Here is a 23,206-nt window from a genome sequence, read left to right on the forward strand (position 1 = left end):
AAATGATGAAAGCATGTGTGAACCATGAGCCCATAGGTCCCGAGGGAGGATATGAGCGAAGCACATGGGCTTTGCCAGCTCTGTTTCCACCATGCAGGACCCTCCCTGGCTGCCAGTGCTTCTCCCCGGGTTCCCACGCTAGCTGCTGCTGGGCTGGCTGGGATGGAAGACCCTCATGTAGCTGGCACCCTCAGGGCTGCCCCTTGCCCACTCTGGGAGGAGAGAGGAGGCTTCACGCTGCACCTTTACCAGGGTAGGACTGGGCCAGCCTGGGCTCTACCCGGGCAGGTCGGTGGGATGCTTCAGACTAGGGGGATAGGCAGGGGGCAACACTGGTCCTCCTGAAGCCGCCTTCCCTCCCTGAGAGCTCCTTGGGGAGAAGACAGGCCCTGGAAGCCACCGACTGGGGGCTGGGGCAGAGCAAAGGCAGGGAAAGGGGCAGCTTGGCCAGGAGGCACCCTTGGGAACCAGGGTTTCCTCATCTGTAAAATGTGACTCCGCGAGGGCAGGAGCTTGGTTTCGCTGGCTACTGTACCCCCTGGGGCCTACAGCAGGGCAGGGTGGTACACAGTAGGTGTCTAATAAATGTTGAGGGATTGAATGGATGGACCGAGGAAAAGGTTGGGCAGGTCGTTACTGACAGCCTCTGGGTTTCAAGGGCCCATTCACTCTGTCACTCACCTTCGCGCCCGTGCATTAGTTCTCTCATTAATTCATTCCCCCCGCCCCCCCGCCCCCCGGCATGCTCTACCGCACTCATTCATTCACGCGCTCAGCCATTCAAGCTCGCGCGGGTTCATTCATTCCCTGCCCCTCTGCCATTCCTCGCCTGGCCCCCGCGCACGCCGCACCCCCGCGCCCCTGCCCGGCCCTGCGCCCACCACTTGCGCCCCGGCCGGGCGCTGCGGGGAGAACGCGCGGGCTCAGCCGCGGCTGCGCGGGGCTAGGGCTGGCGGGGAGCCGGGCTGGGGGCGGGGGGCGGGCGCTCCCTGCGGGAAGCCGGGCGGGGTGGGGGAGCCCCGGCCGCGCCGGCTCCCGGCGCGCTCGGCCTCGGAGGGGAGGGGGCCGCGGTAGCGGCGGCGGCGGTGGGACCCGAGCGCGGCGGCGGCGGTGAGCGGCGCGGCTGCCCTGGGGCCATGTGGACTGGCGGTCGCCGGCCGGGCCGGCTGCGCCGGGCGGTGAGTACCTGCGAGCACGGGAGGGCAGGGCGCGGGCGCGGGAGCGGGCGCGGAGGCGGGGCGGGCGCCACCCACGCCTGGGGCGGTCCCTGCTCAGCGCGGGAGGTGGCCGGCCCCCCGCCCTGCTCCCCTCCGCGCTGCGCCCCCGCCGTGGAGGCTTCACTGGCCCGGGAGGAGCCGGGCCGGGTCTCCTGGGAACTGGGCACTCTCGGGTGGGGCGGGGATGCCCGGCCTCCGCGCGCCGCCGGGAGCGCCCGGGTCCGATCGCGGGGTCCTTGCGCCCTGACACGCGCGCCCCTGCGGCGGGAGGAAGGGAGGGACTGGTGACCCAGGGCGCGGCCGAAGGACTGGGGACCCGCCGCTGTCCTGGGCAGGTGGCGAGGGTGCGGGCAGGCCTGGACCCGCCTGCGTCTGGGGGCAGGGCTAGCCCCTGCTCCGGAGGCCGGAGAAAGGCCCGGGAGCCGGAAGGAGGCTGGACCCGGGGCCTCCTCATTGAGCGTTTGCAGCGCGTGGGCGCGCACGAGCCTCGGACACCACCATCCCATTCAGTACCTCGCGGCAGGTACTATCCTCCTGCCCCTTTACAGGCGAGGAAACTGAGGCTCAGGGAGGCCAGGGCCTCGCCCAGAGCGGCACAGCCGGCGCGCTCACCCTCCCTGAGCCCCAGCACGTTGGATGGGAATTTCTGCCCCAGCGTTTCCGCTTCCTGCTTGGTTTAGAGGTGTTTCCTTCCTCATCTGTGCCCCACCCCATCCCCAATGTGGTTTCCTCAGGGCAGGAACAGCGTGGGCGACGCGCTGGAGTCTCCTGAGCCGGCAGAACCGGAGCAGAGTAGGCACCCGGGAGCGGGGCCGGATGGATAGGGAGCACTGCAAGTGCAAAGTCCGCATGGCCAAGGTCGGCCGCCAGTGCAGACTGGGGGCCCAGACCTGGGGCTGTGGGTGGGGCGGGGTCTCCACAGCCAGGCTCCGTCGGAGGCCCCAGTGCTCTGGCTCTCTGGAGGCCATGGACAGGTTCTTTGCCTTCTCTGGGCGCTAGTTCCTCTGCCTGCCAAGAACAGTAGAGACCCCCACTACTCCCAGGGCCAGGCTCCCACGAGGACTGGGCAAAAGCCCCTAACAAACTGCGGTGTGCAGCCCTGCCAGGCTGGGCTTGGTCTCGCCAGCAGGGGCAACTGGCCGTTGGGGGTGGCTCTGCCTGGCATCTGTGACACGCAGGGCGGGGAGACGGCAGCGAGGGCCCCAGCAGCATCCTGCAAACCCTTAATTTTCCCGACTCTCACTATAATCAGGGCGGCTTGGAAAAGCAAGCACCGTGGCAGATGCGGCTCTGCCCGGGCTCAGCACGCGGGCTCTGGGCGATGGGCGGCTGCGCTGCCGCCAAGGGCCCTCCCCAGCTTTTGTCTCATATTTATAGATTCCTAGGCTCCGCGTTCCGTTTGTCGTCAAAACCTGGAGCTGTTCGCACCTGGGAACTGAGTGGGGAGGGGAGGGCTGCCTAGAACCTCAGCCTGGAGGATGAGTTTTCCATGGGCTAGGGTGGAGTAGGGGGACACCTGTCAGAGCCCAGGGCCGGGAAGAGGAAATGAGCCCTAAGCAATCTGAATGATCTTCCATCCACTCTCCCAAGACTTGGGCGCAGGGTCTGGCCCACATAGCTGCCATTTATGGAAAGCCTGCTATGTACTGGGCCCTGGATCAGCATTTCCACGCATCATCTCCACGGCAACACTTTGAAGGAGCTTCCCTACTCCTGCAGGCACTCCTGATGTTGAAGAGTGGATGGATGGATGAACGGATGGATGGATGGATGGATGGGAGGGAGGGGTGGATGGATGGATGGGAGGGAGGGAGGGATAGATGGGAGGGAGGGAGGCAGGGAGGGATGGATGGATGGGAGGGATGGATGGATGGAAGGGAGGGAGGGATGGATGGAAGGGAGGGAGGGATGGATGGGAGGGATGGGAGGGATGGATGGATGGATGGATGGGATGGAGAATGGATGGATGGATGGATGGGAGGGATGGATGGATGGATGGGTGGGTGGATGGATGGATGGATGGATGGATGGATGGATGGGATGGAGAATGGATGGATGGGAGGGATGGATGGATGGATGGGTGGATGGATGGATGGATGGATGGATGGATGGATGGATGGATGGATGGATGGGAGGGATTGACTGAAGCCCATGAGTCCGTGGCTATTGGACACAGTCCACAAATCATTAACCGGGGTCCGAGGAGGTGGGGCCCAAGGGCCGAGTAGTTGCTGAACAGATGAAGGGGTCAAGGCATGTTACAGGAGCCTGGCCCAAGGCCTGAAGGTGGTGGGGAGAGTGTAGAGTGTTCAAGTCTCAAGACTTAGAGAGGCTGTGTCCTGCTGGAGTGTGGAAGCCATGGCGGTGGGGAGGTGTGGCTCCTCCCCCTAAGGGAGGTAAGGATCGCTGGGACAGATCGGTGGATGACCCTAGGACTCGCCGTGTTGGTCTAGAATCACCCCGCAGGGTTCTCTTCTGGCTCCCCCTCCTGCCGCAGAGCTGGTCGCTAGCCTTGGTGGAGAGGCCTGGACGGAGGTCTGCAGCCCTGGGTTCTGGTTCCTCCTCTGCTGCTGACTGTCTCCTCTCTAGGGCTCCATATCAGAAGCTTAACACCCATTACAGTCAAGGGAGTGACTTCTGCGGCCTGAGAGCAGGCATCAGATTGTAGCCTGTGGTGGGAGAAGCTGGCCAGAGGTGTCTCTATTGCTTTAATCATTATAGGAATGAATGAATGAATGATGAATGATTAAGTGTGTGAATTCTACACTCACCTAACATGCTGTCCCTAAGCACCCACTCTGCACTGCTCATTGGGGTCACTTAGGTGAGTCTGACACAGACCTTGCCCTCCACGAGTCCACAGTTTGCTGGGAGACATGGACCTTGGCCAGTACAGCAGAAGTCAGGAGCTGCTGGGGCTCTTCTCTCCTCTCTAGCCAGGAAGCAAACTCAAAAGTGGCCCTTGCCTCATCAGGCCATGAGTCTAGAGGACAGTACAGCAGCCTCTGGGGTCTGCCTGGGGTGGGGATCAGCCAGGGCCCAGCTCTCAGCCAAGCAGGGGAATTGCAGTCATTGGTTCAATCAGCAAGCCCGGAACCCAAGTCAGGGATGGAGATGGGTCAGGCCTGGGTTTTGCCTGGGGAAGCCAGACATGGAAATCTGGTCATCCCACAGTGGGTGTGCATGCTGGGATTAAGAGGTACATGAGGTAGAGAAGCAACGCAGGTATGCTGAAGGGGACGCATGGGTGGATGATACTGTATGGAAGGGAAGCACTAGCAGGATAGAGCAGCAGATGGATGGGTAGAAACCTAGAGGGACAGGCTGGGTGCAGCGGCTCACGCCTGTAATCCCAGCACTTTGGGAGGCCAAGGTGAGTGGACCACCTGAGATCAGGAGTTCAAGACCAGCCTGACCAATATGGTGAAACCCCATCTCTACTAAAAATACAAATAAAATGAGCTGGGTGTGGTGGTGTGCGCCTGTAGTTCCAGCCATTTGGGAGGCTGAGACAGGAGAATTGCTTGAACCCAGGAGGCAGAGGTGAGGTTGCAGTGAGCCGAGATCGTGCCACTACACTCCAGCCCCTGGGCAACAGAGTGAGACTCCATCAAAAAAAAAAAGGAGAAGAAGAAGAAAGAAAAAAGAAAGAAAGAGAGAGAGAGAGAAAGAAAGAAAAAGAAAGAAAGAGAAAGAAAAGAAAGAGAAAGAAAGAAAGAAAGAAAAGAAAGAAAGAAAGAAAAAGAAAAAGAAAGGGGGATAGATGGATGGGAGGAAGAGGTTGATGGATGTAAGTAGCAAGATAGGGATGGATGGGTGGACAGATGGAAAAGTTGATATGGATACAAGACTGGATTGATAGAACAAAATATCAATGGATGGTACATGGGTGGAGGGAGGGAGACTTCTGATACACAAGGCAAGATTGGTAGATGAATGGATGGGAGGATCTTTGGATGGATGGATGGATGAAGGGATGGATACATAAATGGATACAGGTAGTGCCTGGATGCCGGGATGGGTGGACGAATACTTGAATATATGTCCATGAATGATGGATAGAGGAATGAATGGACACTGGAAGACTGACTGCATGGATAGGGGATGAGTGTATATTGATGGATGTGTGGATAGAGGTCTGAGAAGGCAGCTCAGTGCACAAATGGATACAAAGCAATGGATAGATGCATGGATACGAGACACAAGTAACAGAAGAATGGACAGACACATGGGAGGGATGGGCAGGCGGACGGATGGAGACGGGAGTGAGAGGACCAGTGGATAGATGAGTGCCCATCAGCGGGTGAGGGACACAGACATAGAGGGATGTGTTGGTGCGCGGATGGCACCTGTAAATGAGTGCGCAGTCACAGGGGTGGATGGTGAAGGATGGTTGGTTGAATGGGTGAAGCTTCAGGTCACTCATGCCTTGATTTCCCAGATGCCAGTGTTTTGCTCACAGACCCCCATGTCCCTCTGCTTCAGAGACATATACTACTCAGGCGCAGGGTCAGGAGGGGGCTGATCAGACACGGAGATTTAACCCCACCTTGACTAACAGCTATTCGGCCTTTCCAGGCCTGCGTTGCCCTGGAAGACCCACTCAGGAAATGAGGAAGCAGCAGTGAGGCCTCTTCTAAAGGTCAGCGGCCAGCCAGGGTTCCTACAGGGGCGTCCTTGCCCAGGGGTCTCCCTGGAAGACCTGGACAGCTGTGTACACGTCCTATCTGAGGAAGGAGAACTGGGGCAGAATTCATGTGCTGACGGCACAACCTGTGTTGGGTGCTGGGGACTCGGAGACATCGAGACCATGGCTGCCCTTGGAGATTCTCAGGCCAGCGTGGAAAATCCAGGGACAGTGAGGCAGGTGATTAGGAGCACAAGTGTGCGGATTCCCAGAGCCTCAGTGTCCTCAACTGCAAAAGGGGGATAATAATAGAAACTTCTGACCGGGCATGGTGGCTCACGCCTGTAATCCCAGCACTTTGGGAGCCTGAGGCAGGCCAATCACGAGGTCAGGAGATCAAGACCATCCTGGCCAACATGGAGAAACCCCATCTCTCCTAAAAATACAAAAATTAGCCGGCCGTGGTGGTGCGTGCCTGTAATCCTAGCTACTTGGGAGGCTGAGGCAGGAGAATCGCTTAAACTAGGGAGTCAGAGGTTGCAGTGAGCCGAGATCGCACCGCTGCACGCTAGCCTGGCAGCAGAGCGAGACCTGTCTCAAACAAAAGAAAAAGAAAAAAGAAAGAAAGGAAAAAAAATAAACTTCTGTGCTGGGACGAGGGGAAGGTTGGTGAAGGTGACCACACCCCTGCTGGCCTATGCTGCAGCCCCGGCGCATGCCCGCGCCATGGGGGTTTACCCAAGACCCCTCAGAGCCCAGTTTCCTCCTCCGTGAAGCGGGGTAGCTGTTCCTAGCTTTCAGGCCTGCTGTAAGAATGAAGCGAGGTGATGTTTGGCACTGTTAGCAGAAGCCCGGCACGCCTGCCCACTCGGCAGGGTCCTCCCGACATCCTGTGGCCTGGTCTTCCTGCTCCAGTCCCAGCAGACAGTGGGCAGCCTCATGCCCCTTCTCTCAGAGCTGGCAGGGGCCAGCTTTCCAACCACAGGGGCAGTGTGTGCCAGGCAGCAGGAGAGGGGCTTGGGCATCTGGAGAGGAAGCGAGTGTGAGTGCCTGACTGTTGGGGTTCTGTCCTGGGCCTGCCATGCCCAAGCCATGTGACCTCCGACGGGTCACTGCACCTTTCTCAGACCCTGCTTCTTTTAGCAGAAAATAGAGCCTTTGGCTGTCCTGCTGCACAGAGGCAGGTGGGGATTTGGGGTGATGACGCATGCCCAGCACGGAGCTTGGCACGCAGGAGGGGCTTGGGAAGCAAGACTGAATCAGATGAGTCAAGAGGCAAGGGCTGCAGTGCCAGGAGCCGGAAGCCCCTCCAGGAGAGGTTGTCCAGGCTGCTGGTAGGTGAGCAGGCCCAGGCCGTGAGCCCGCGGCAGCCGGCAGCATCCTCAGAGCCTCAGGCCCAGGCGCCTGAGAGCCAGCAGGTTGTTATGACAACGGAAACTTGCCTGATGCAGCCTGAAACTCTGGAAGCAGCTCAGAGGCCTGGTTGGCCACAGCCCCCAGAACACTCCTGCAAGCATGCATGCTAGTGAAATGGCCACATCAGAGCCCCAGTGCTAATGAGTCCTGAAGTCCCTTGCTCATGCCACTTCCCAGCGCTGCCATGGGCTGAGTACTGCCCCATGCCCACCTGACAGATGAGGAGGGGATGTGGCTTGCCCACGGGCCTGTTGGAGTGTTAGAGAAGGGATTTGAACTTGGATCTGCCAGCCTCCAAGTCTCTTTCCCACTGGTGATAGGGCAGGAGCTGAACGGCTGCTGCTAGAGAAGGGCTGTCCAGGTGTAGAGGGGTGACTGTCGGGGACCGTGGGGTGGGAGGAGGACACTGTGGCCTTCCAAGATCCTGAAATTCCTCCCCTATATTCTCATCCTGTTTCCAGTCAGAGTAGGCCCACACCAGGCTGGGGATGTTTGTGAACTGACAGCCTGAACCTGCTATGCCATTCATTCAGTCAGTCATTCAAGAACTACGTATTGAGCACCTGCTATGTGCCAGGCCCTATGCAAAGAGCTGGGATACAGTGGAACTTACATTCTACGGGGGGACACACACACAGATTATAAATAATTGCAAACATTAATTACAGTTGGGGGCCAGGGCTATAAGGGGCTGCCGCAGGGGTACTTGATCTAATCTGAGGGACAGAGGGGGACAGGCTGTGAAACTGGGACCCTGAAGGTCAGCTGGGAATTAGATAATGGGAAGGAGGGGAAGGGAGAGAGTGAGAGTGTTTCTGGCAGAGGGAAAGCAAGTGCAAAGGCCCTGAGGTCAGATAGAGCTTAGCACATTCAGAACCTGAGAGACTTTCCTTGGCAGGGGGGAGCACGGGGCAGGAGGATAGCAGAGAGAGAGAGAAGACACCAGCAATTGTCAGGGCCTTGCAGTGTATATGAAGGTGCGACGTTGTCTAGTCACCTGGCTTGTGATTTTATTTATTTTTTATTTATTTATGTATTTATTTTTTAGATAGAGTCTTGCCCTGTCACCCAGGCTGGAGTGCAGTGGTGTGATCTCAGCTCACTGCAACCTCTGCCTCCCAGGTTCAAGTGATTCTTCTGCTTCAGCCTCCCAAGCAGCTGGGACTATAGGCGGGCGCCACCACACCCAGCTAATTTTTGTATTTTTAGTAGAGATGGGGTTTCACCATGTTGGTTAGGCTAGTCTCGAACTCCTGACCTCAGGTGATCTGCCTGCTCGGCCTCCCAAAATGCTGGGATTACAGGCGTGAGCCACTGCGCCCAGCCTGGTCTGTGATTTTAAAAGGTCATACTCGCCGTGTTTGTGGGATGGGCCAGGCTGGATCCACATCGACTCAGGAGCCGCAGGAAGGGATGATCACAAGTGTCCAAATGAGACATGGTGGTGTCTGGTACCAGCAAAGTGATGGTAAGGATGCAGGGAGGTGACAAGGCCCGAGAAAGGCTGAATCTCCAGGGCCTGGCAGCCAGGGGCGGGGACAGGGAAGAGGGGAGAAGAGTTGAAGCAGCCCCTGTTCCTGTCTTGGGTGGCTGAGGCCATGGTGAGGCCATGCACTGAGTTTTGCAGACTCAGTCAGGGGTGCCTTGGGCATTCAGAGAGGTGTCCAGCTGAGCTCAGAAAAGCAGGGGTCCCCAGCACCTGATGGAGGCATCCAGACAGAGCCCAGATGTACAGCTATGAGCATGCCACACAGGGCCTCGGCCTCACTCCAAGCAACACCACAGGCCAGGCCAGGGATGGTGGTAATGCCCGCCAGGCCAAGGGCCTGGGCTGCCACCCCTGGAGAGCCTTCCTTCACTCTAGCACCCCAAAGCCGCATCCTAGGAAGGATCTCTGTGGGGGGTGCAATGGGCAGGCGTGTCTCCCTTCACACAAAGGATGGAGGGTCCAGGTGTGGCTCTAACCCTTCTCTAAGTTTATCTCCCCGACCCCACTCCCACCTAACTACACCCCAGGCCTCCATGTGCCAAAGGCTCTTGGTCATAGCATTAACAACTGCTTTTTCTCACCCTAATCCTGTATATTATTGGAGAATTGCACATAGCTGCTACCAACAGAGATGAAATAACCATACCTTAAAGACAAGGGGTTATTTTTCTTTCAAGTTAAAGAAGTACCAGAAGCAGGCCAGGCACAGTGGCTCACGCCTATAATCCCAGGACTTTGGGAGGCCAAGGCAGGTGGATCACCTGAGGTCAGGAGTTCAAGACTAGCCTGACCAACATGGTGAAACTCTGTGTCTACTAAAAATACAAAAATTAGCCGGGCATGGTAGCAGGCGCCTGTAGTCGCAGCTACTTTGGAAGCTGAGGCAGGAGAATTGCTTGAATCTGGGAGGCAGAAGTTGCAGTGAGCCGAGATCATGCCATTGTGATCCAGCCTGGGCAACAAGAGCGAAACTCCATCTTAAAAAAAAAAAAAAAAGTACCAGAGGCAGATAATGCAGGGCTGTTGTGATGATGATTCAGTGGTCATGAGAGATCCGGATTCCTTTTGTCTTTCTGCTTCTCCATCTTTTATATATGGCTTCTGCCACAAGTTTGTCTCATGGTGCAAAATGGCTGCCACAGCTCCAGCCATCACTTCCATGTTCTAGAGAAGAAGTGGGAGGTTGGGGAATGGGAAAAGGACACAGGCTGGCTGGCTGATCTTTTTTGCAGAGCTCTGCCAGCAGTCACACCCAACTTCTGTTTATAGTTCATTGGCTACCTCCTGGCCTGGCTGCATAGGCGCCCGGGAAAGGTGGTCTTTTGGCTGACTACCCTGTATCCCAAAAGAAAATGAAGCCTCTGTAATAAGGATGCATGGGAGGACTGTGGGCTGCCCGCAGCCTCTGCCACCCCCTCCCATTTGCTGGTTTGCTGCAGTTCCAGTTTGCCCTGCTTCAGGCCCAGTGCTCACGCCGTCATGGTGGCCATCGTGGCCATCTGTCCACTGCCTGTCCTCTGTGCCCCTGCACCCTGCACCGCACCTAGCAGAGGAGATGTGAGAGCAGGAGAGGGGGAGGCCCAGCCCAGGGCCCTGTGCACCATGGGAGCTCACTCAGGGCGGGCTGCCTCCCCAGGCAGAGCCCAGGACACGACCTTCTCCTCTCTAGCACTTTCTAAGCCCTGAAGCTCAGCTCTCATTTAGTGAGAATCGATTTGGGGGTGGGAGGCCGAGAGGCCCTGCCACTGGATCAATGGGCAGGCGGCCATCTGGCTGTGGCCCTGGCCTGTGAGGACGGGAGGCACAGCCCCAAGAGGGCACAGGGATCCCGGCCCCATGGGAGGAGAGGAGTGGGTGACGGCGCCCTTGGGGAGCCCGGACCTGGGACTGACTCAGGAGGATGCTCTCAGGGGCCAGCTCCCAGGCACGGGGCTCTAACCCTACCTGTCCCAGGCAGGACGGCTACGGCTCCCTCCTGGAGCCCAGGACAGAAGCCCCCATCACGGAAGTGCACAGACAGGACCTTCGAAGCCACATGCCAAGCCCCAGCCAAGGTCGGAAGCCCGAGGGCAACGCATCTTGCCACAGCTGGGCAGCTCGGTCCAGCCAGGAGATGGCCCGGGTGTTGCCAGCCCGGCCATCCTCCCCAGAGTCCCTGAACACAGGCAGCCGGGCCGTCACGGGCTCCCTCGCACGCCTGGGCCGCCGGCGGGAGGCCAGACTGCCCTTCTCCAGGTTCCTGGATGAGGTCACTGTGCGGGTTCTGGACCCTGGGACCCTGGAGGCCTTCAGGGTGCCCAGAGGCCGCAGCCCAGAGCCCTCTGCAGTGGATCGAGGCCAAGGCCTAGCCCAGGAGGCCCTTGCAGGAGCTGCAGCCCCAGGGGAGAAGGACCCAGCCCTGAGCTCCCAGCTTTCTTCGGAGGCAGCCGCTGAGGCTGCAAGCAGAGTGGGGCCAGGCCAGGCCGTGGGAGCTAGTGGGCCTTGCTTGGGCAGTGGCCAGCGTGGAGGCCGGGCTGCCCCCCCTCGGAGGCCTCCAGGTCGGGTGAGTCTCAAGCCCAGAGGTCTTTCCCTTCCCATGGGCCGCTTCCCCACAGGTCCTGGCTGACCTGCTCCGATTTCCCTCCCCACACCCCTTTTATAATATCTGTAATGGGAAAGACCTTAATTGCCAAAGCAATGAATCTCTAAGGTGAAATTTCTGGCTTTGGGGCAGGCAGACTATTTCTGTATAGAATGCACATGCGTGAACAGTAATGGTAACAATAGTAATAATCCCTTCCCCACTGCGGCAGAGCCTGGGTGGTTTACCTCGGGCTGTTCTGTGATTATCCTTTTACATTTTTGAACCTGAGACAACCCCACATGAGGCAGGCTGTCCCACAGGCCTGTCAGGCGGGGAGGTGAGCTTTCATAGCTGCCCCCATTATATGGAGTTGGAAACTGAGGTTGTGAGGGGCTGCCACTTGCCCCAGGTGACACAGGGAGTCCGGGCTTGGGCTGTAGAGCTCTTTCCTCGTACCCCGTCCACACACTCACTCCGGCCTCAGATGGACAGGTGGATGGGCAAAAGATGTGGTGAGATTTCCTTGGCTGTCCTGGGGATGGAGCTGTGCAGAGCGTCGGGCAGATGGGACCTCATCCAGGGGCTGGCACCCCTACCTTGGTGCTGACCTTCCATGCCCTGCACCATCTGTGTTCCCTGGGCCAGGGAGGGTCCTCCTGGGCTGCCCGGATGTTGTTCGTGCCCCAGTTCCACCTTCTCCCAACACAGCATGGAGACGGAGGCCGTGGGCTGGGTTTGTGGGATATCAACCTGTAGCCGCCCAGGAAGGCTTTCCTGCTGGGAGGGGGTCTGTTCTGAGTGAGCATGGTGGGTGATACTCGCCGAGCATTGACTAGTGTTCTCAGCTTCTGACCACCAGCTTGGGCGCAACCCCAGGAGGTCGGCGCCATCATTATGTCCCCAGTGCACAGAGGAGGAAGGAGGTGGAGGAGCCGGGTTGGGCCCAGGCACTTTGCCCTCCACCTCTGCACCTCTGCCACCTGTGTGCTGCTGGCCCTCAGGTGGCCTGCTCTGTCCAGGGATGGCCAGGGACAGGCTGGTGGGCGGCAAGTTCTGGTGATTTGAACCCCTGCCAGCCCTTTCCCTGTAGGTCTGCATGGCCAGCTGGGGCCAGGCAGCTCAGGGTGGAAGCGCATCTCAAGGGTCAGTGGCCTTCTATGTGACTCTGGACAGGTCACCCATCCTCATTGTGCCTCAGTTTCCCCAGCAGTGAAAAGTCAGTCATGACCACAGGCACCTAATAAGCACTGTGTCCCCGCCTGCTCCTCCGGGGGTGGTGAGCTGGGAGCCCCGCTTCTCTGCTGCTCTTGGCTCTGCTTACCACGCAGACCACCCTCTGGGGACTGCTGGGCCCCGGGGGAGTCCTGGTGCCACCCAGGGCCTGTAGGATTCCATCCCAGGGCTTCTTGCACATATCTCTCGGGGCCTCAGGACCTGTTGGGGCCCAACAGTGTGTTCGGGAGGAGAGGCTGCACCCTGGGGCCTGGCCAGGGTGGCCCCACCCAGGAGCCCAGCTTGACTCCTTGAAGCGGGAGGTGGCATCAGCCCCAGCAGGAGGGGCTGGACTATACCTGGCCTTGGAGGCCTCGGTCTCCAGGCCTAACTCCTGCTGCACCCCACCTTCCCCCACCAGCCCCCCAGGATCGTATCTCATGATGGGCGCCAACTCTGAGCTCCCCAGCTCCAGCCTCAACTCAAATACGGCAAGCCCGTGAAAGTGATCCTAGGGTCAGGCTCATTCTATAAACCAGGCACTGAGGCCCGGAAAGCTGAGTCCAGCAGAGCACACTCCCCCAGTGTCTCCATGGGGACATTAGAGATAACTGGGGAAGGACCCTGGCACAAGGTAGGGATTCAGCCGCCGGGATGATAGTGGTGATAAAGATAGTGATGCCAGCCCTTCACAGGGGCTTGTCTGTTGATTTGAGTGCCCACTGTGTGCCTCGTACCTTCCTGGCCTGGACAAGCCTGTGTCCCCAGAATGCTTTCTGGAGGGGGTAGCTCTGGGGAAGCAAGGCAGATCCCTGGCTTCCAGTCACCAACCTGCAAACCATTTCTTGAGAGACAGTGCCTGGGGCTCCAGCATGAACCACTTCTGGGAGGAAGCTGCTGCCCCGGAGGGCCCTGGGTCTCAGTCCTGTCCTGTGCTGTCCTGTCTGGCTGAGTGCCCATGGGTGAGTCTCTGGTCCTCCTCTTCACTGGTCAGCAAACAAGAGGCTACTGTAGAAGGTCTCTAGACCTCTGGTTATCACAGACTTGGGACTGAGCCTCATTTATACTAGTGTGAACGACTCGATCCAATGTTTATCTGAGAACAAAAGTCAAGAAGGAGCAGGAAGCACAGGGCCAGGGGCATGGCCCTGGGTGGGGTCATGACAACACCCCCAATGCAAGTCCCCAAGGCTGCAGTTGGATCCTGTCTGAGAGGCTTTCCGGCTGTGAGTGACCTTGAATAAGTCACTCTGCCCTCCTGGCCTCAGTCTCCCGATAATAGGGAAAGCTCAGATGTGGATGGTCCCCTTCCTGAATGGGGGACCCCCAAGGTCCCCCAAGCAGAGGGGGCAGCTGCTTCCCAGCCCCGCTGACTGTTGCCATGTGGGAATGTGGGCCGACGTTGCCAGATCTTCCAAAATTTTCAGTAGAAGCCAAAAATACGGATTTTAAAATGTAAACTCCCAATTTTTAAATGTTGGCTCGAATGTTTAAAAAAAAAAAAAAAAAAACCCTTTGTGCAGGCCAAATACAACATGCTGGTGGGCCAGATTTACCTCCGGGAGGCCAGCTCGCAGTCACCAGCCTAGCCTGGTGGCACCGGGGCACAGCTGGGAAAAGGGAGGCCCTGTATGAAGTCACACAGAGCCTAGACAAGACCCAGGGCTCAGGTCACAGGTGGGACAGGGTCACCTTTGCAGCCGAGACCAGGTGCCCGGATTCCCCATGGGAAGGACATTCTTGGCCCCATCTGGGGACAGCCCCAAGCCAGGGCCTGGGTTCAGATCCTCAACTTGCTGGGTAACCTTGGGCAAGCACTCTTCCTTCTCCCATTGATCAGATAAGGCCAGGAAAGCCCTCGGCTCCTTTGGGACTGCAGCGGAGGCTCTGGGGAACCCCCACCATGCACCCAGCACCGGCGAGGCCCTTGGGGATGCCTGGGGTTCACGAGGCCCAGGCGGCTCTCCGTCCTTGTCCTACCTGTGGGTCAGCCCGTGACACCGATGATCCCGCACTCCTCCTTGAGACAGCCCCTGAAGGACCACCTCTACCCTTAATGCAGATTCTCCTCCCACCTCCCACCCACCCTTTCCCAGTCTCCCTGGCCGGTCCTGCTCACCTCCTGACTACCAACAGTGGCAGAGTCCCTGGCTCCGTCCCAGCCCCTGTCCCCTTCCACCACGGCTGCCCTGGTGGCCTCCCCAGTGCTGCAGCTGTGTCACCTCTGATCTGACCATTTCCGGGTTCACATCTCCTGGAGCCTCCCCTGAACTCCAAGCCCATTTCCCAACCCTCGGTGTCTCCCCTGGGATGGCCAAGGGGCACCACCAGCCCTGAATTCCCCATGTTCCCCTGCCTGCCTCTAGCTGCTCGGGTCACAACGCTTCTGTCACCTCAGGGGTTCTCTTCCTTCCATGTCTGCTTCTGGACTGCCTGGGAATCTAAGAATCCCTCCCACCTCCACCCCAGGCCCCGTGGGCCTGGCTGGATGCCCTGGGGTCCTGCACTTGCCCCTCTCCACACAGCGATGTGAAGGAGACGCCTCCATTCGTCCCTCCAGGGGCTCCCATCCACCTCATGGCAGAAGCCAAGGTCCTGATGAGGGCGCACGAGGCCCCTCACCCCAGCTGCTCCTTCCCACTGGTTACTGGATGCTTCCCAAACTCACCAGGCACAGCCGCAGGGCTGCTCCTCCAGCGACCTCCCAGGACTCACCCGCCCCTCTTCTGGCGGCCCCCTCGGACTCACCCGCCCCCTCCTCCGGAAGCCCCTCCCCCTAGACTCACCCGCCCCTCCTCCGGAAGCCCCTCCCCACCGGACTCACCCGCCCCCTCCTCCGGAAGCCCCTCCCCCTGGACTCACCCGCCCCTCCTCCGGTGGCCCCTTGGGATTCATCTGCTACTGGGCTCAGCTCACTTCATCCGGGCCTCTGTGTTCATCACTGCACCCCTTTCCTGCCCCACCCTGCCTCCCATCCTCCTCTGTACACGTATCCCCGTCGGACATACAGGATGGGAGGGGTGGTGTACTGATCCCTCTCTTGGGGTCTGTCTCCCCGCATGAGAATATCAGCACAGTGAGGGCAGAGAATTTCATCCAGTCTGCAACGCTGAATCCCCCAGAACAGGGCTCTGCACACAGTCAGCGTTTGCCAAGTGAATGTCACAGGCAGGCTACCATGAAAAACATCTTAGAAAGCTGCCCACCCCGAGTGATCAGTTAGAAGGCTGGCTCTCCAAAACAGCCACACCCCTTTCCCAGCGCTGTCCCCAGGACGGTGCCTTACGCACAGCCGCCTTGTCGCTCCCAGTGAAGGATTTTCCATCTTTCCTTCCTAGACGAGTAACTGAGGGTCAGAGAGGTTGAGAGCCCTGCCCAGGGTCCCACAGCTGCGGAGGAGGCCCCACCCCCCCTAGGGCTCACCTCCGCCCTCCACATGTTAGGCTCATTTCCTCCCCTCAAGGAGGGGTAAGGGCAACAAGATTCAGGGGAAACTGAGGGAACTAGAGCCCAGCGTGGGTGTAAGGAGTCCTGGGGGGCCAAGCACCGGGGTTGGGGTCGGAGAGGCCAGCCTCATGCCCTGAGGGAGGGTGGGGCTGTCCTGAGTGGGAGGCAGAGCTGGGACAGGAACCCAGGCCTCTGTCCTTGGCATGGCCCTCACCACCTGGCAGGCCCCCTGCAGAGGTGGGCTCACTCTCCTCTTCAGGGTGTCAGAAATCAGCCAGATTTAGGGGGCAGTGGGCAGCCGTGCAATGGGGCCAGATGGCCCGGCAGAGGATTTATGTGCTCCATTATGGGGGCCACAGCAGGACTGACCCACATCTGCAGAGGGGTTTCCCAGGGCAGAGCTCTGCAAAGATACGATGCCGGGTACCAAGGGGCTCCGTGCCCTCCCGCACAGGGGCAGGCTTGAAGAAGGGACGCGGATGGTGTTAGAGTGACGAGGACTCTGCCGTGAGAGCAGGAAGAATGCTGCCCAGGGCTGAGGAGCAGGTGCCTCTGGCTGGGGATTAAGACGCACGGCATTCGTTCAGGCCAACACCACCTGCTCACTGCAGGGCTTCCACGCCAGGCCCTGGACACAGGGAGATGCAGCGGCAGAACGGAGGAGCTCTGCTGTCGGGGTGTCACCGATGCTTTAGATGGGTAGTCAGGGAAGGGAGGCCCTGGCCGTGCAGAGTCAGGGCAGAGCATTCCACATGCAAAGAACCAGTGCAAAGGCCCTAAGACAGGGATGGGCCAGGTGAGCCTGGAGCCAGCAAGGCGGCCAGTGTGGCCAGTGTGCGCCCAGTGAGGGGAGGCTGCTGGGCATGGGGGTCGGATGGTTAGGCAGGGCCAGGTCAGTATTTACCAACCCCTCATGGAGGCCTGACAGGTGGCACAGAGTAACCCCCTCCACCTTGTCTGGGGAGGCCCTACTGTGTGCCAGTCTCTGTGCCCGGATGCCACAGGGAAGATGGCGAGGGCCCTGGCCCCAAATCCCCAGGCTCCTGCCTATAAACTGCAAATGCACAGCTGATGAGACCCACCCAGCAAAGCTGCTGTGACACTTCAATGGAACTGATTTCTGTGACCGGGCCCAAGGCCACCCTGGGGACAGAGCAGTGGAGGAGAGGGTGGACGGGCATGTTTCTGACCCGGGCGGGCCTCCCGACGCTGGTAAGAAAAGGAAGTAGGAGGTGGGAGGGAGGCAGCTGGGAGCTCCACAGGGTTCAGCCCATGCAGGGATGGGCACATCATGAGGACCCAAATGGCCACAGGTGGGAGTGAGGAGACAGCAGGGGCCAGTGGCCAACAGGCAGGGCTCCTGTGAGGGGTCAGGAGATAAAGGTGGCTGCTGGGCTGGACCACCAGAAAGAGGTAGGGACTTAAGGCAGACGGTGGGGAGAGGTGTGTTGGAGGAAGAGGCAGTGGATGTGAGTGGGGCTGGACAGCGCCCAGGGGCGGGGAAGGACTGTGCCCTGAGGACTGTCCCCCGAGAGCGCCCAGTGTGCACCCTGTGTTCCCAGCCTCCCTGAGGGAGATCCCGCCGCTTCACTTCACAGTGGGAACCCTGGGACACCCCACAGACTCCTCATCCTCATGGCCCCTACCCACTGGCCCAAGACCCAGGCAGCGCCACGGTTCTCCAGCCCATCAGGCAGGCCTCGGCTAACCTCAGGGGACTTGAGCAAGCCACTTCATTCGCTGGCCTCCGTTTCCGCACCCATAGCAAGGGCCTCCAGGAAAATCATCGAGTCCTGTGGTCAATGAATGGCTGAGTCAAAACTTGCACCCGGGGTGCTGGTCCCCCGTGCAGGAGCCTCATGGGAGACTGTCCCCGAGGGCACAGCACCTCGGCCAGGGAAGCTTCCCTGCGATCTCCTCCCTAGCCACCGATAAAGATGCCTGTGTCACTCCTGCATGGAGAGCATTAGGCACAACCCGTCTTTTAGTCCCCCCGCCCCTGCCAGGTGCTGGGCTGGTCCAGGGACACAGAGCTGGGACACAGAGTCCTGTCCCATCTGGTGTGGGGGTGAACTCAGTGACTCCACTGAGTTCCCACAGAGGGCCGCATGGAGGACACAGCCGCCAAGGGGGAGGGCAGTGGTTGCCCCGAAGGCAATGGGTCAGAGGAGGATTTGAGCTACAGTAGCATCAAAGCCAGGCTTCAGGCTCTAGAATAGGCTTGAAGGGCAGGGGCTGCCTGTTCCCTGCCTATCTCTTGCCCTGCCCAGCCCCCACCACTCCGCCAGGGCAGCTCAGCAACCTCCCCCGTCTTTCCCCCCAGTTCCCTTCTGGGGGTGGGGGGAATTCCTATCCAGGCCTTTTAGAAGGGCTGAAACATTCAATGTAAATAATTAATGCTAGATTTTTTAAATTAAATTTTAATACGTTCTTATTAATTTTAGACAAACTCCCTGGCAGGTCATTCGCCGTGAGTGATTGAGGCAACCAGAGACAGCCTTTGGGTGGGAGAGGCTCCTGAGCAGTGGGGTCCAGGCGCAGCTGGGCCCCTTCAGCTGCGGGATGTCCAGCAAGCCTCTTCTCTCTTGGAGCTTTGCTCCCGCATAGGCGGTCCGGGGCTTCCATGGTAGAGCTGTGGGGAGGAGCCCTGGGAAGCTCTATGATGTGTAAAGGGCGGTGGACGTTATTATTACGACTACTGTGGCCATTCTGCTGAGGGTGGCCTCCCAGGACCGGAGGCGGGCAGCGGAGTTTTTCCTCATTAGCCCCTGGAGAGCAGAGCTTGCTTCCTCTGCTGTGCCCTCTCTGCTTTGTCTGCTGTCCCCTGAGCTAGTGAATGAGTGGGTGTCTGTGGATGGAGGAACACTTGGATTTCTTGGGTTTGGTTTGATCCTGGTTCAGGTCTGACCCTCTGAGTGGACGGCTCCTCCCACCTTGCGCTGGCTCAGCGCAGGCCAAGCCTGCTGGGTGCTGGGGGTGTCCTGGTGAGAACACGGGGCTCCTGCCCGGGAGCTCACAGCCAGGAGGGGAAAGGGCCAGGAAAGACAGGCTCCAGTGCCGTGGGATCCAGGCACGCACTGTCCGTGTTTATTGAGCGCCTGCTGTATGCTGGGACCTAGCATGAGAAGCGCTGTCATGGGGACCCGGAAAGGTGGGCCTGGGGAAGAGAGCGGTGTGGGGGTCGCGTTGGCCGGCGGCAAAGTCTTCCCGGCAAACTCCTTGTCTTGCAGGAGGAGGGTTTATGGAGGGGTCCAGGCTCGTGGTCTTGGACAACTTTTAGAGCTTCTGGGGAGGGGAACCGCCATCCGGGCGCCTTAGGGATCCCCTCCCCTGAAATTCCTTTCCCCACCCCAGCCGCTCCGCAGCCCGCGGGTGCGGAAGGGCAGTGGAGCGCCTCGTCCAGCTGCCTCCCCCTTCCCCCCAGCTTTCAGGTGAGGAAACTGAGGCCGGGAGAGCGCCGGAAGGCCGGCCCGAGCACCCGGGAAGTTGGTGGCCGAGCCTGGCCGAGGCCCCCGGGCCGGGCCTTCTAGCTTGGCGCTGCGGCCGGGCTGCGCCCTCGCCCGGCGGGGCGGTGGGGGAGGCGGCGTGGGGCCCGGACCCGAGCGGAGCGCGCTCCCGGCGGACGCGGCGGCGGCGCCCGGCGCGAGGGGCCGGGATGGGCAGTCATCAGTCTTCCCAGGTCTGTCGCGTAGTCCCCGAGCTCGGACCCCCGTCCCCCTTGAGTGCCAGTCACGGCATAGAAAGACGGGGAAAGCCCCGGGGAGCGGCCTCTCCCGGGTGATGGAGAGCCCGCCCTGCGCCCCCAGCTCCACGCAGGAAGTGCGATCCCGCCCGGGCCGCTCGCTGTCCCCGTCGCTCGCCCGCGCCCACAAGGTTAACGGCGGCGGGTGGGTCCCCCTGCCCGGCGCGCGGAGGGGCTGCCCGGCTGAGCGGGGCTGGGCAGAGAGGGTCTCCAAGCCGCGCGCGGGTGGGTCTGCGCAAGCCAGGCAGGGAGCCCCGCCGGGCGCTCACGGGTTAATCCCTGGGGCCCGGGAGGGGCAAGCCAGGCCCAGAACCCCAGAATCTGAGGGCAGCGGGTCCCTGATTGAGGAGTCGAGGCTCCAAATGCCATCGCCCTCGGATTGTGTGTGTCAGGTTCTGCAATCCTGCACGGCCCCGAATTCCCCAACATTCTCCGACTCGGAGGTTCTGCGATTCCGGGGCTCGGCTTCCTCCGGGAGGGAGCGCGGGACAGGAAGGGTTAACGGGCGGGGCGGGGGGAGCAGCGGGGCCGCGGCCGCCGGAGAGTTAACGGGGACAGGCCGAGTCCCCCTCCTCCGGGCGAGGCCGAGATCGCCCCTGGCCGGGCCATCCCGGACCGGCCCCTTCTTCGCCCCGGGGGGCGTAACTCGGTGCGGGGAGCGCGGCGGCCCGGGCGGGCTCACCTGTTACTCGGCCGCGGCCCGGAGCGCCCATTGAGTCACGGGGGCCGCGGCCGGGACTGGGGGCTGGGGACGCGCGGCGCCGGGCTTCCCACGGACGGGGCCCCGCGGGGTTGCCCGGCCGTGCCCGCTGTGCCCGGCTCTGCCCGGCGCGGGCGCGGAGCGCACGCCTCCTGCCTGCTGACCCTCTCGTTTGGTTTCTCGCAGGCCTCTGCCGCAGACATGGAGAAACTCAGGTGAGTGGAGCGTCTCCCGTGCCGCGGCTCGCGGGGGCCGGGTCGCGGGTGAGGGCGCTGGGGAAGGCGGGGGAAGGGGGCTGTACCCGAGCGCGCCCCCTGGGCCCGCGGGCGGCCTCGGCGGGGCTGCGGGCCAGGTGCGTGTGTGTGGTGCGTGTGTGCGCGCCGCGAGGCGCTGGGGAGCCCCGCGCGGGGGCTCCTTCGCCGGCCCGGGCCGCTACCGCGGGGGCTGGGGCTAGCGCCACTGAGGGCCGGGCTGCCCCCTACCCAGGGCCGCCCGATCCTGTGCGGTCCTCAGCGCCCCTCTGCTCCCTGCCCTGGACTCTCGCTGGTCCCCGGGGACCCTCCGGGTTCCGTTCGTGCCGTTCCGCACTGCCCCGGCGCTGGCTCGCCCCCCACCCCACCCCCTACCCCCCGGGCTGCCAGTTGCCTGGCTCTGAGCTTTTAAGTGTCCGCCTCTGGGGGGCGGGGGTGGGGGATGGAGTCCTCGCGGCTGGACCAGGCAGCCGCGTCTTGGAGCCATTTTGGGGGAATCCCGCGACAGCTTCTGGGGAGTGTCCCCCGCGGCCTCCCTCCCGGTGCTAAACTTTAAGCCTTGGTAGACTTCACGGGGCCACCTGCGCGGCAGGCCTGGGATCAGCCCGTTTGAATATCTGCCACTTCCTCCACGACTTCCCCTGGCACCCTGATCCCTACTTTGGGAACACCCCTCCCATGTTTTCCTTCCGGAGCCTGAGCCGAGGCGTTGTGTGGGCGGCAGGCCCAGCTCTGGCTGCTGGGTTTCAGCACTATCTCCCCTGGCCTACAGGGTCTTCTTGCCACTCCCTCCCCAGGCCAGAATTGGCATCCTGGGGAGGAGGCCGGGTAGAGGAGCACCCCTCCCCCAAGGAGCAGAGCCCCAGCAGAGCCCAGGCTGGGCCCAGGTCTAGGGCAGAGGGGCCCTGGGCCCTGCCAGCTGACCCTTAGTGCCGTGAGTGAGTGGCTTGGAAATACCCAGGTGGGAGCCTGGGGACAGGTGGGCTCACACAGAGACCCAGGGTGGACTCTCAGAGCAGGGCCATCTCCTGGGCCATGGTGCTGATGTGCAGCCCCCACCGTGGGTCCCACAGGGACAGGACCAACATGTCTTGTGCAGGGAGGAGGGGTCCAGTCTCTGAGGTGGTTCAATCTCAGACCCCAAATACCCGATACTCATCAGCCAGGCCCACCTTGTCGTGGCCAAGGTCCAGGTGGGGGCAGTGAGGCCCAAAGAGCGACAGCCCTGGCTGTGGTCACACAGATGACCTCGGGCCCAAACCCAGGCTCTGGCCCAGGCCGGGGCCCTTCCCTGGCGCCCCACATCGGCTGTCATTTCATCACCTGGGTTGTACCGCCTGTGGGGGCGGAAACACTGCTTAACTCAACTGAGACTTGAGGAAAAACTTAGCATTCATGGGGTGCCCTGAGGCCAGCCTGGGGGTTCCCCGCGGTGGTTCTCTTTCTCTTTCCCTCCTTCCCTGTGCCCGGCCAAGGCTCTCCGGCACCTACTCCTGTGTGCCAGGCACTAAGGACAGAGGCATGACCCCGCCCTCTGGGTGCACAGGTAGGCAGGTGTGCCAGGTGGGCGGATCTGCTGCCTGAGCTGCTGATGGTGTCAGCGTTGCTGTCCCAGGCAGGCTGAGGCTTCCCTGGGCTAAGCCATAAAGGCTGGAGGCAGCGGCCAGCGCCCCGGGCTCCGGGGCTGCATTGGGCCATGTGGCTTCTTTCTGGAGTTGCCAGGGGTGGCGTCGGGCAAGGACTCCTAGAACTGGGGAGGGGCCCCGCCCTCCTCTCCCTCTCACCCAATTAGTGTTCTCAGAGTTGCCTGAAGGGCTTTTCCAGAATCTTCCCTTCTGGCCAGTGTCGGGGCTGCCCCAGTGGGTTTCTGTCCTGCATTTGGTGCCTGGGATTCGGAACCAAAAGCCCAGGGGAGTGGAAGGGAAGGTGGTCAGCATGCCTTCCTGCACAGAAGGGCACAGGGTTTGGGGTCCCACAGACCCAGTCACTGGCAAAGTTCTGGCCCTGGTTGGGCCTCAGTTTTCTCATCTGTAAAGTGAGTGTCCTAACCACAACCAGGTTGCAGGGGTGTTGGGTGCCATGAGCCCCTGTGGTGGAAGCATCTCTTCTGGGACCTGGCCCAGGTAGAGGGTCTCTGGGGAACGTCAGACCACACGGTGGTCATAGTGAAGGGGTCCTGGGGTGTCCAGAGGGATGACCCTATGGTCGGCCTTGCCTCCTGGCCCCTGGAGTGTGGAGTCTGCACATCACAGGCTGGGTCTGTGGGTCTGGATTGAGCTCTGAGAGTGCTGGTCCTGGCCCCCTCCTCTCCCAGACCCCATAGGGCCTGGAGCCAGGACTGACTCATGGGACAGTCCTGTAAATATTTGCCGAAGAGCAAAAGGACCATGTCACCTGGTGGCACTGTGACCCTCAATGGCTCCCTTTGGTGGGCAGGTGTACATTGAGGGGTCTCTCTTCCCTGGTCCCTTCCGCGGGCTGCCCCCCCATGCTGTCGCCCTGCTTCCGAGTTCCCCACAAGCTGCCACCTTCATGCCCCTGC

At 60.7% G+C, this 23,206-nt stretch overlaps 1 protein-coding gene across 7 annotated transcripts in view; it reads left to right on the top strand.

Annotated features, from left to right (window-relative positions):
• The first annotated feature begins 980 nt into the window (after positions 1 to 980).
• Positions 981 to 23,206, top strand: part of BEGAIN (brain enriched guanylate kinase associated) — a 50,190-nt gene continuing 27,964 nt past the window's right edge. For 2 of the 7 annotated variants that reach the window (XM_032179747.2, XM_058429531.1), the window contains exons 1-2: positions 981 to 1,178; positions 20,600 to 20,628. In XM_032179747.2, the coding sequence (XP_032035638.1) occupies positions 1,137 to 1,178; positions 20,600 to 20,628 (71 nt within the window). In that variant the 5' untranslated portion in view covers positions 981 to 1,136. Of the gene's footprint in view, positions 1,179 to 19,001; positions 19,123 to 19,570; positions 19,651 to 20,046; positions 20,097 to 20,599; positions 20,629 to 23,206 lie in introns of those variants that run through there. The other 5 variants (XM_032179748.2, XM_058429532.1, XM_032179750.2 and 2 more) reach the window with 4 other exon arrangements.

The sequence above is a fragment of the Hylobates moloch genome, unplaced genomic scaffold, assembly GCF_009828535.3.
Source record: "Hylobates moloch isolate HMO894 unplaced genomic scaffold, HMol_V3 SCAFFOLD_16, whole genome shotgun sequence".
NCBI classification, from domain to species: Eukaryota; Metazoa; Chordata; class Mammalia; order Primates; family Hylobatidae; genus Hylobates; species Hylobates moloch.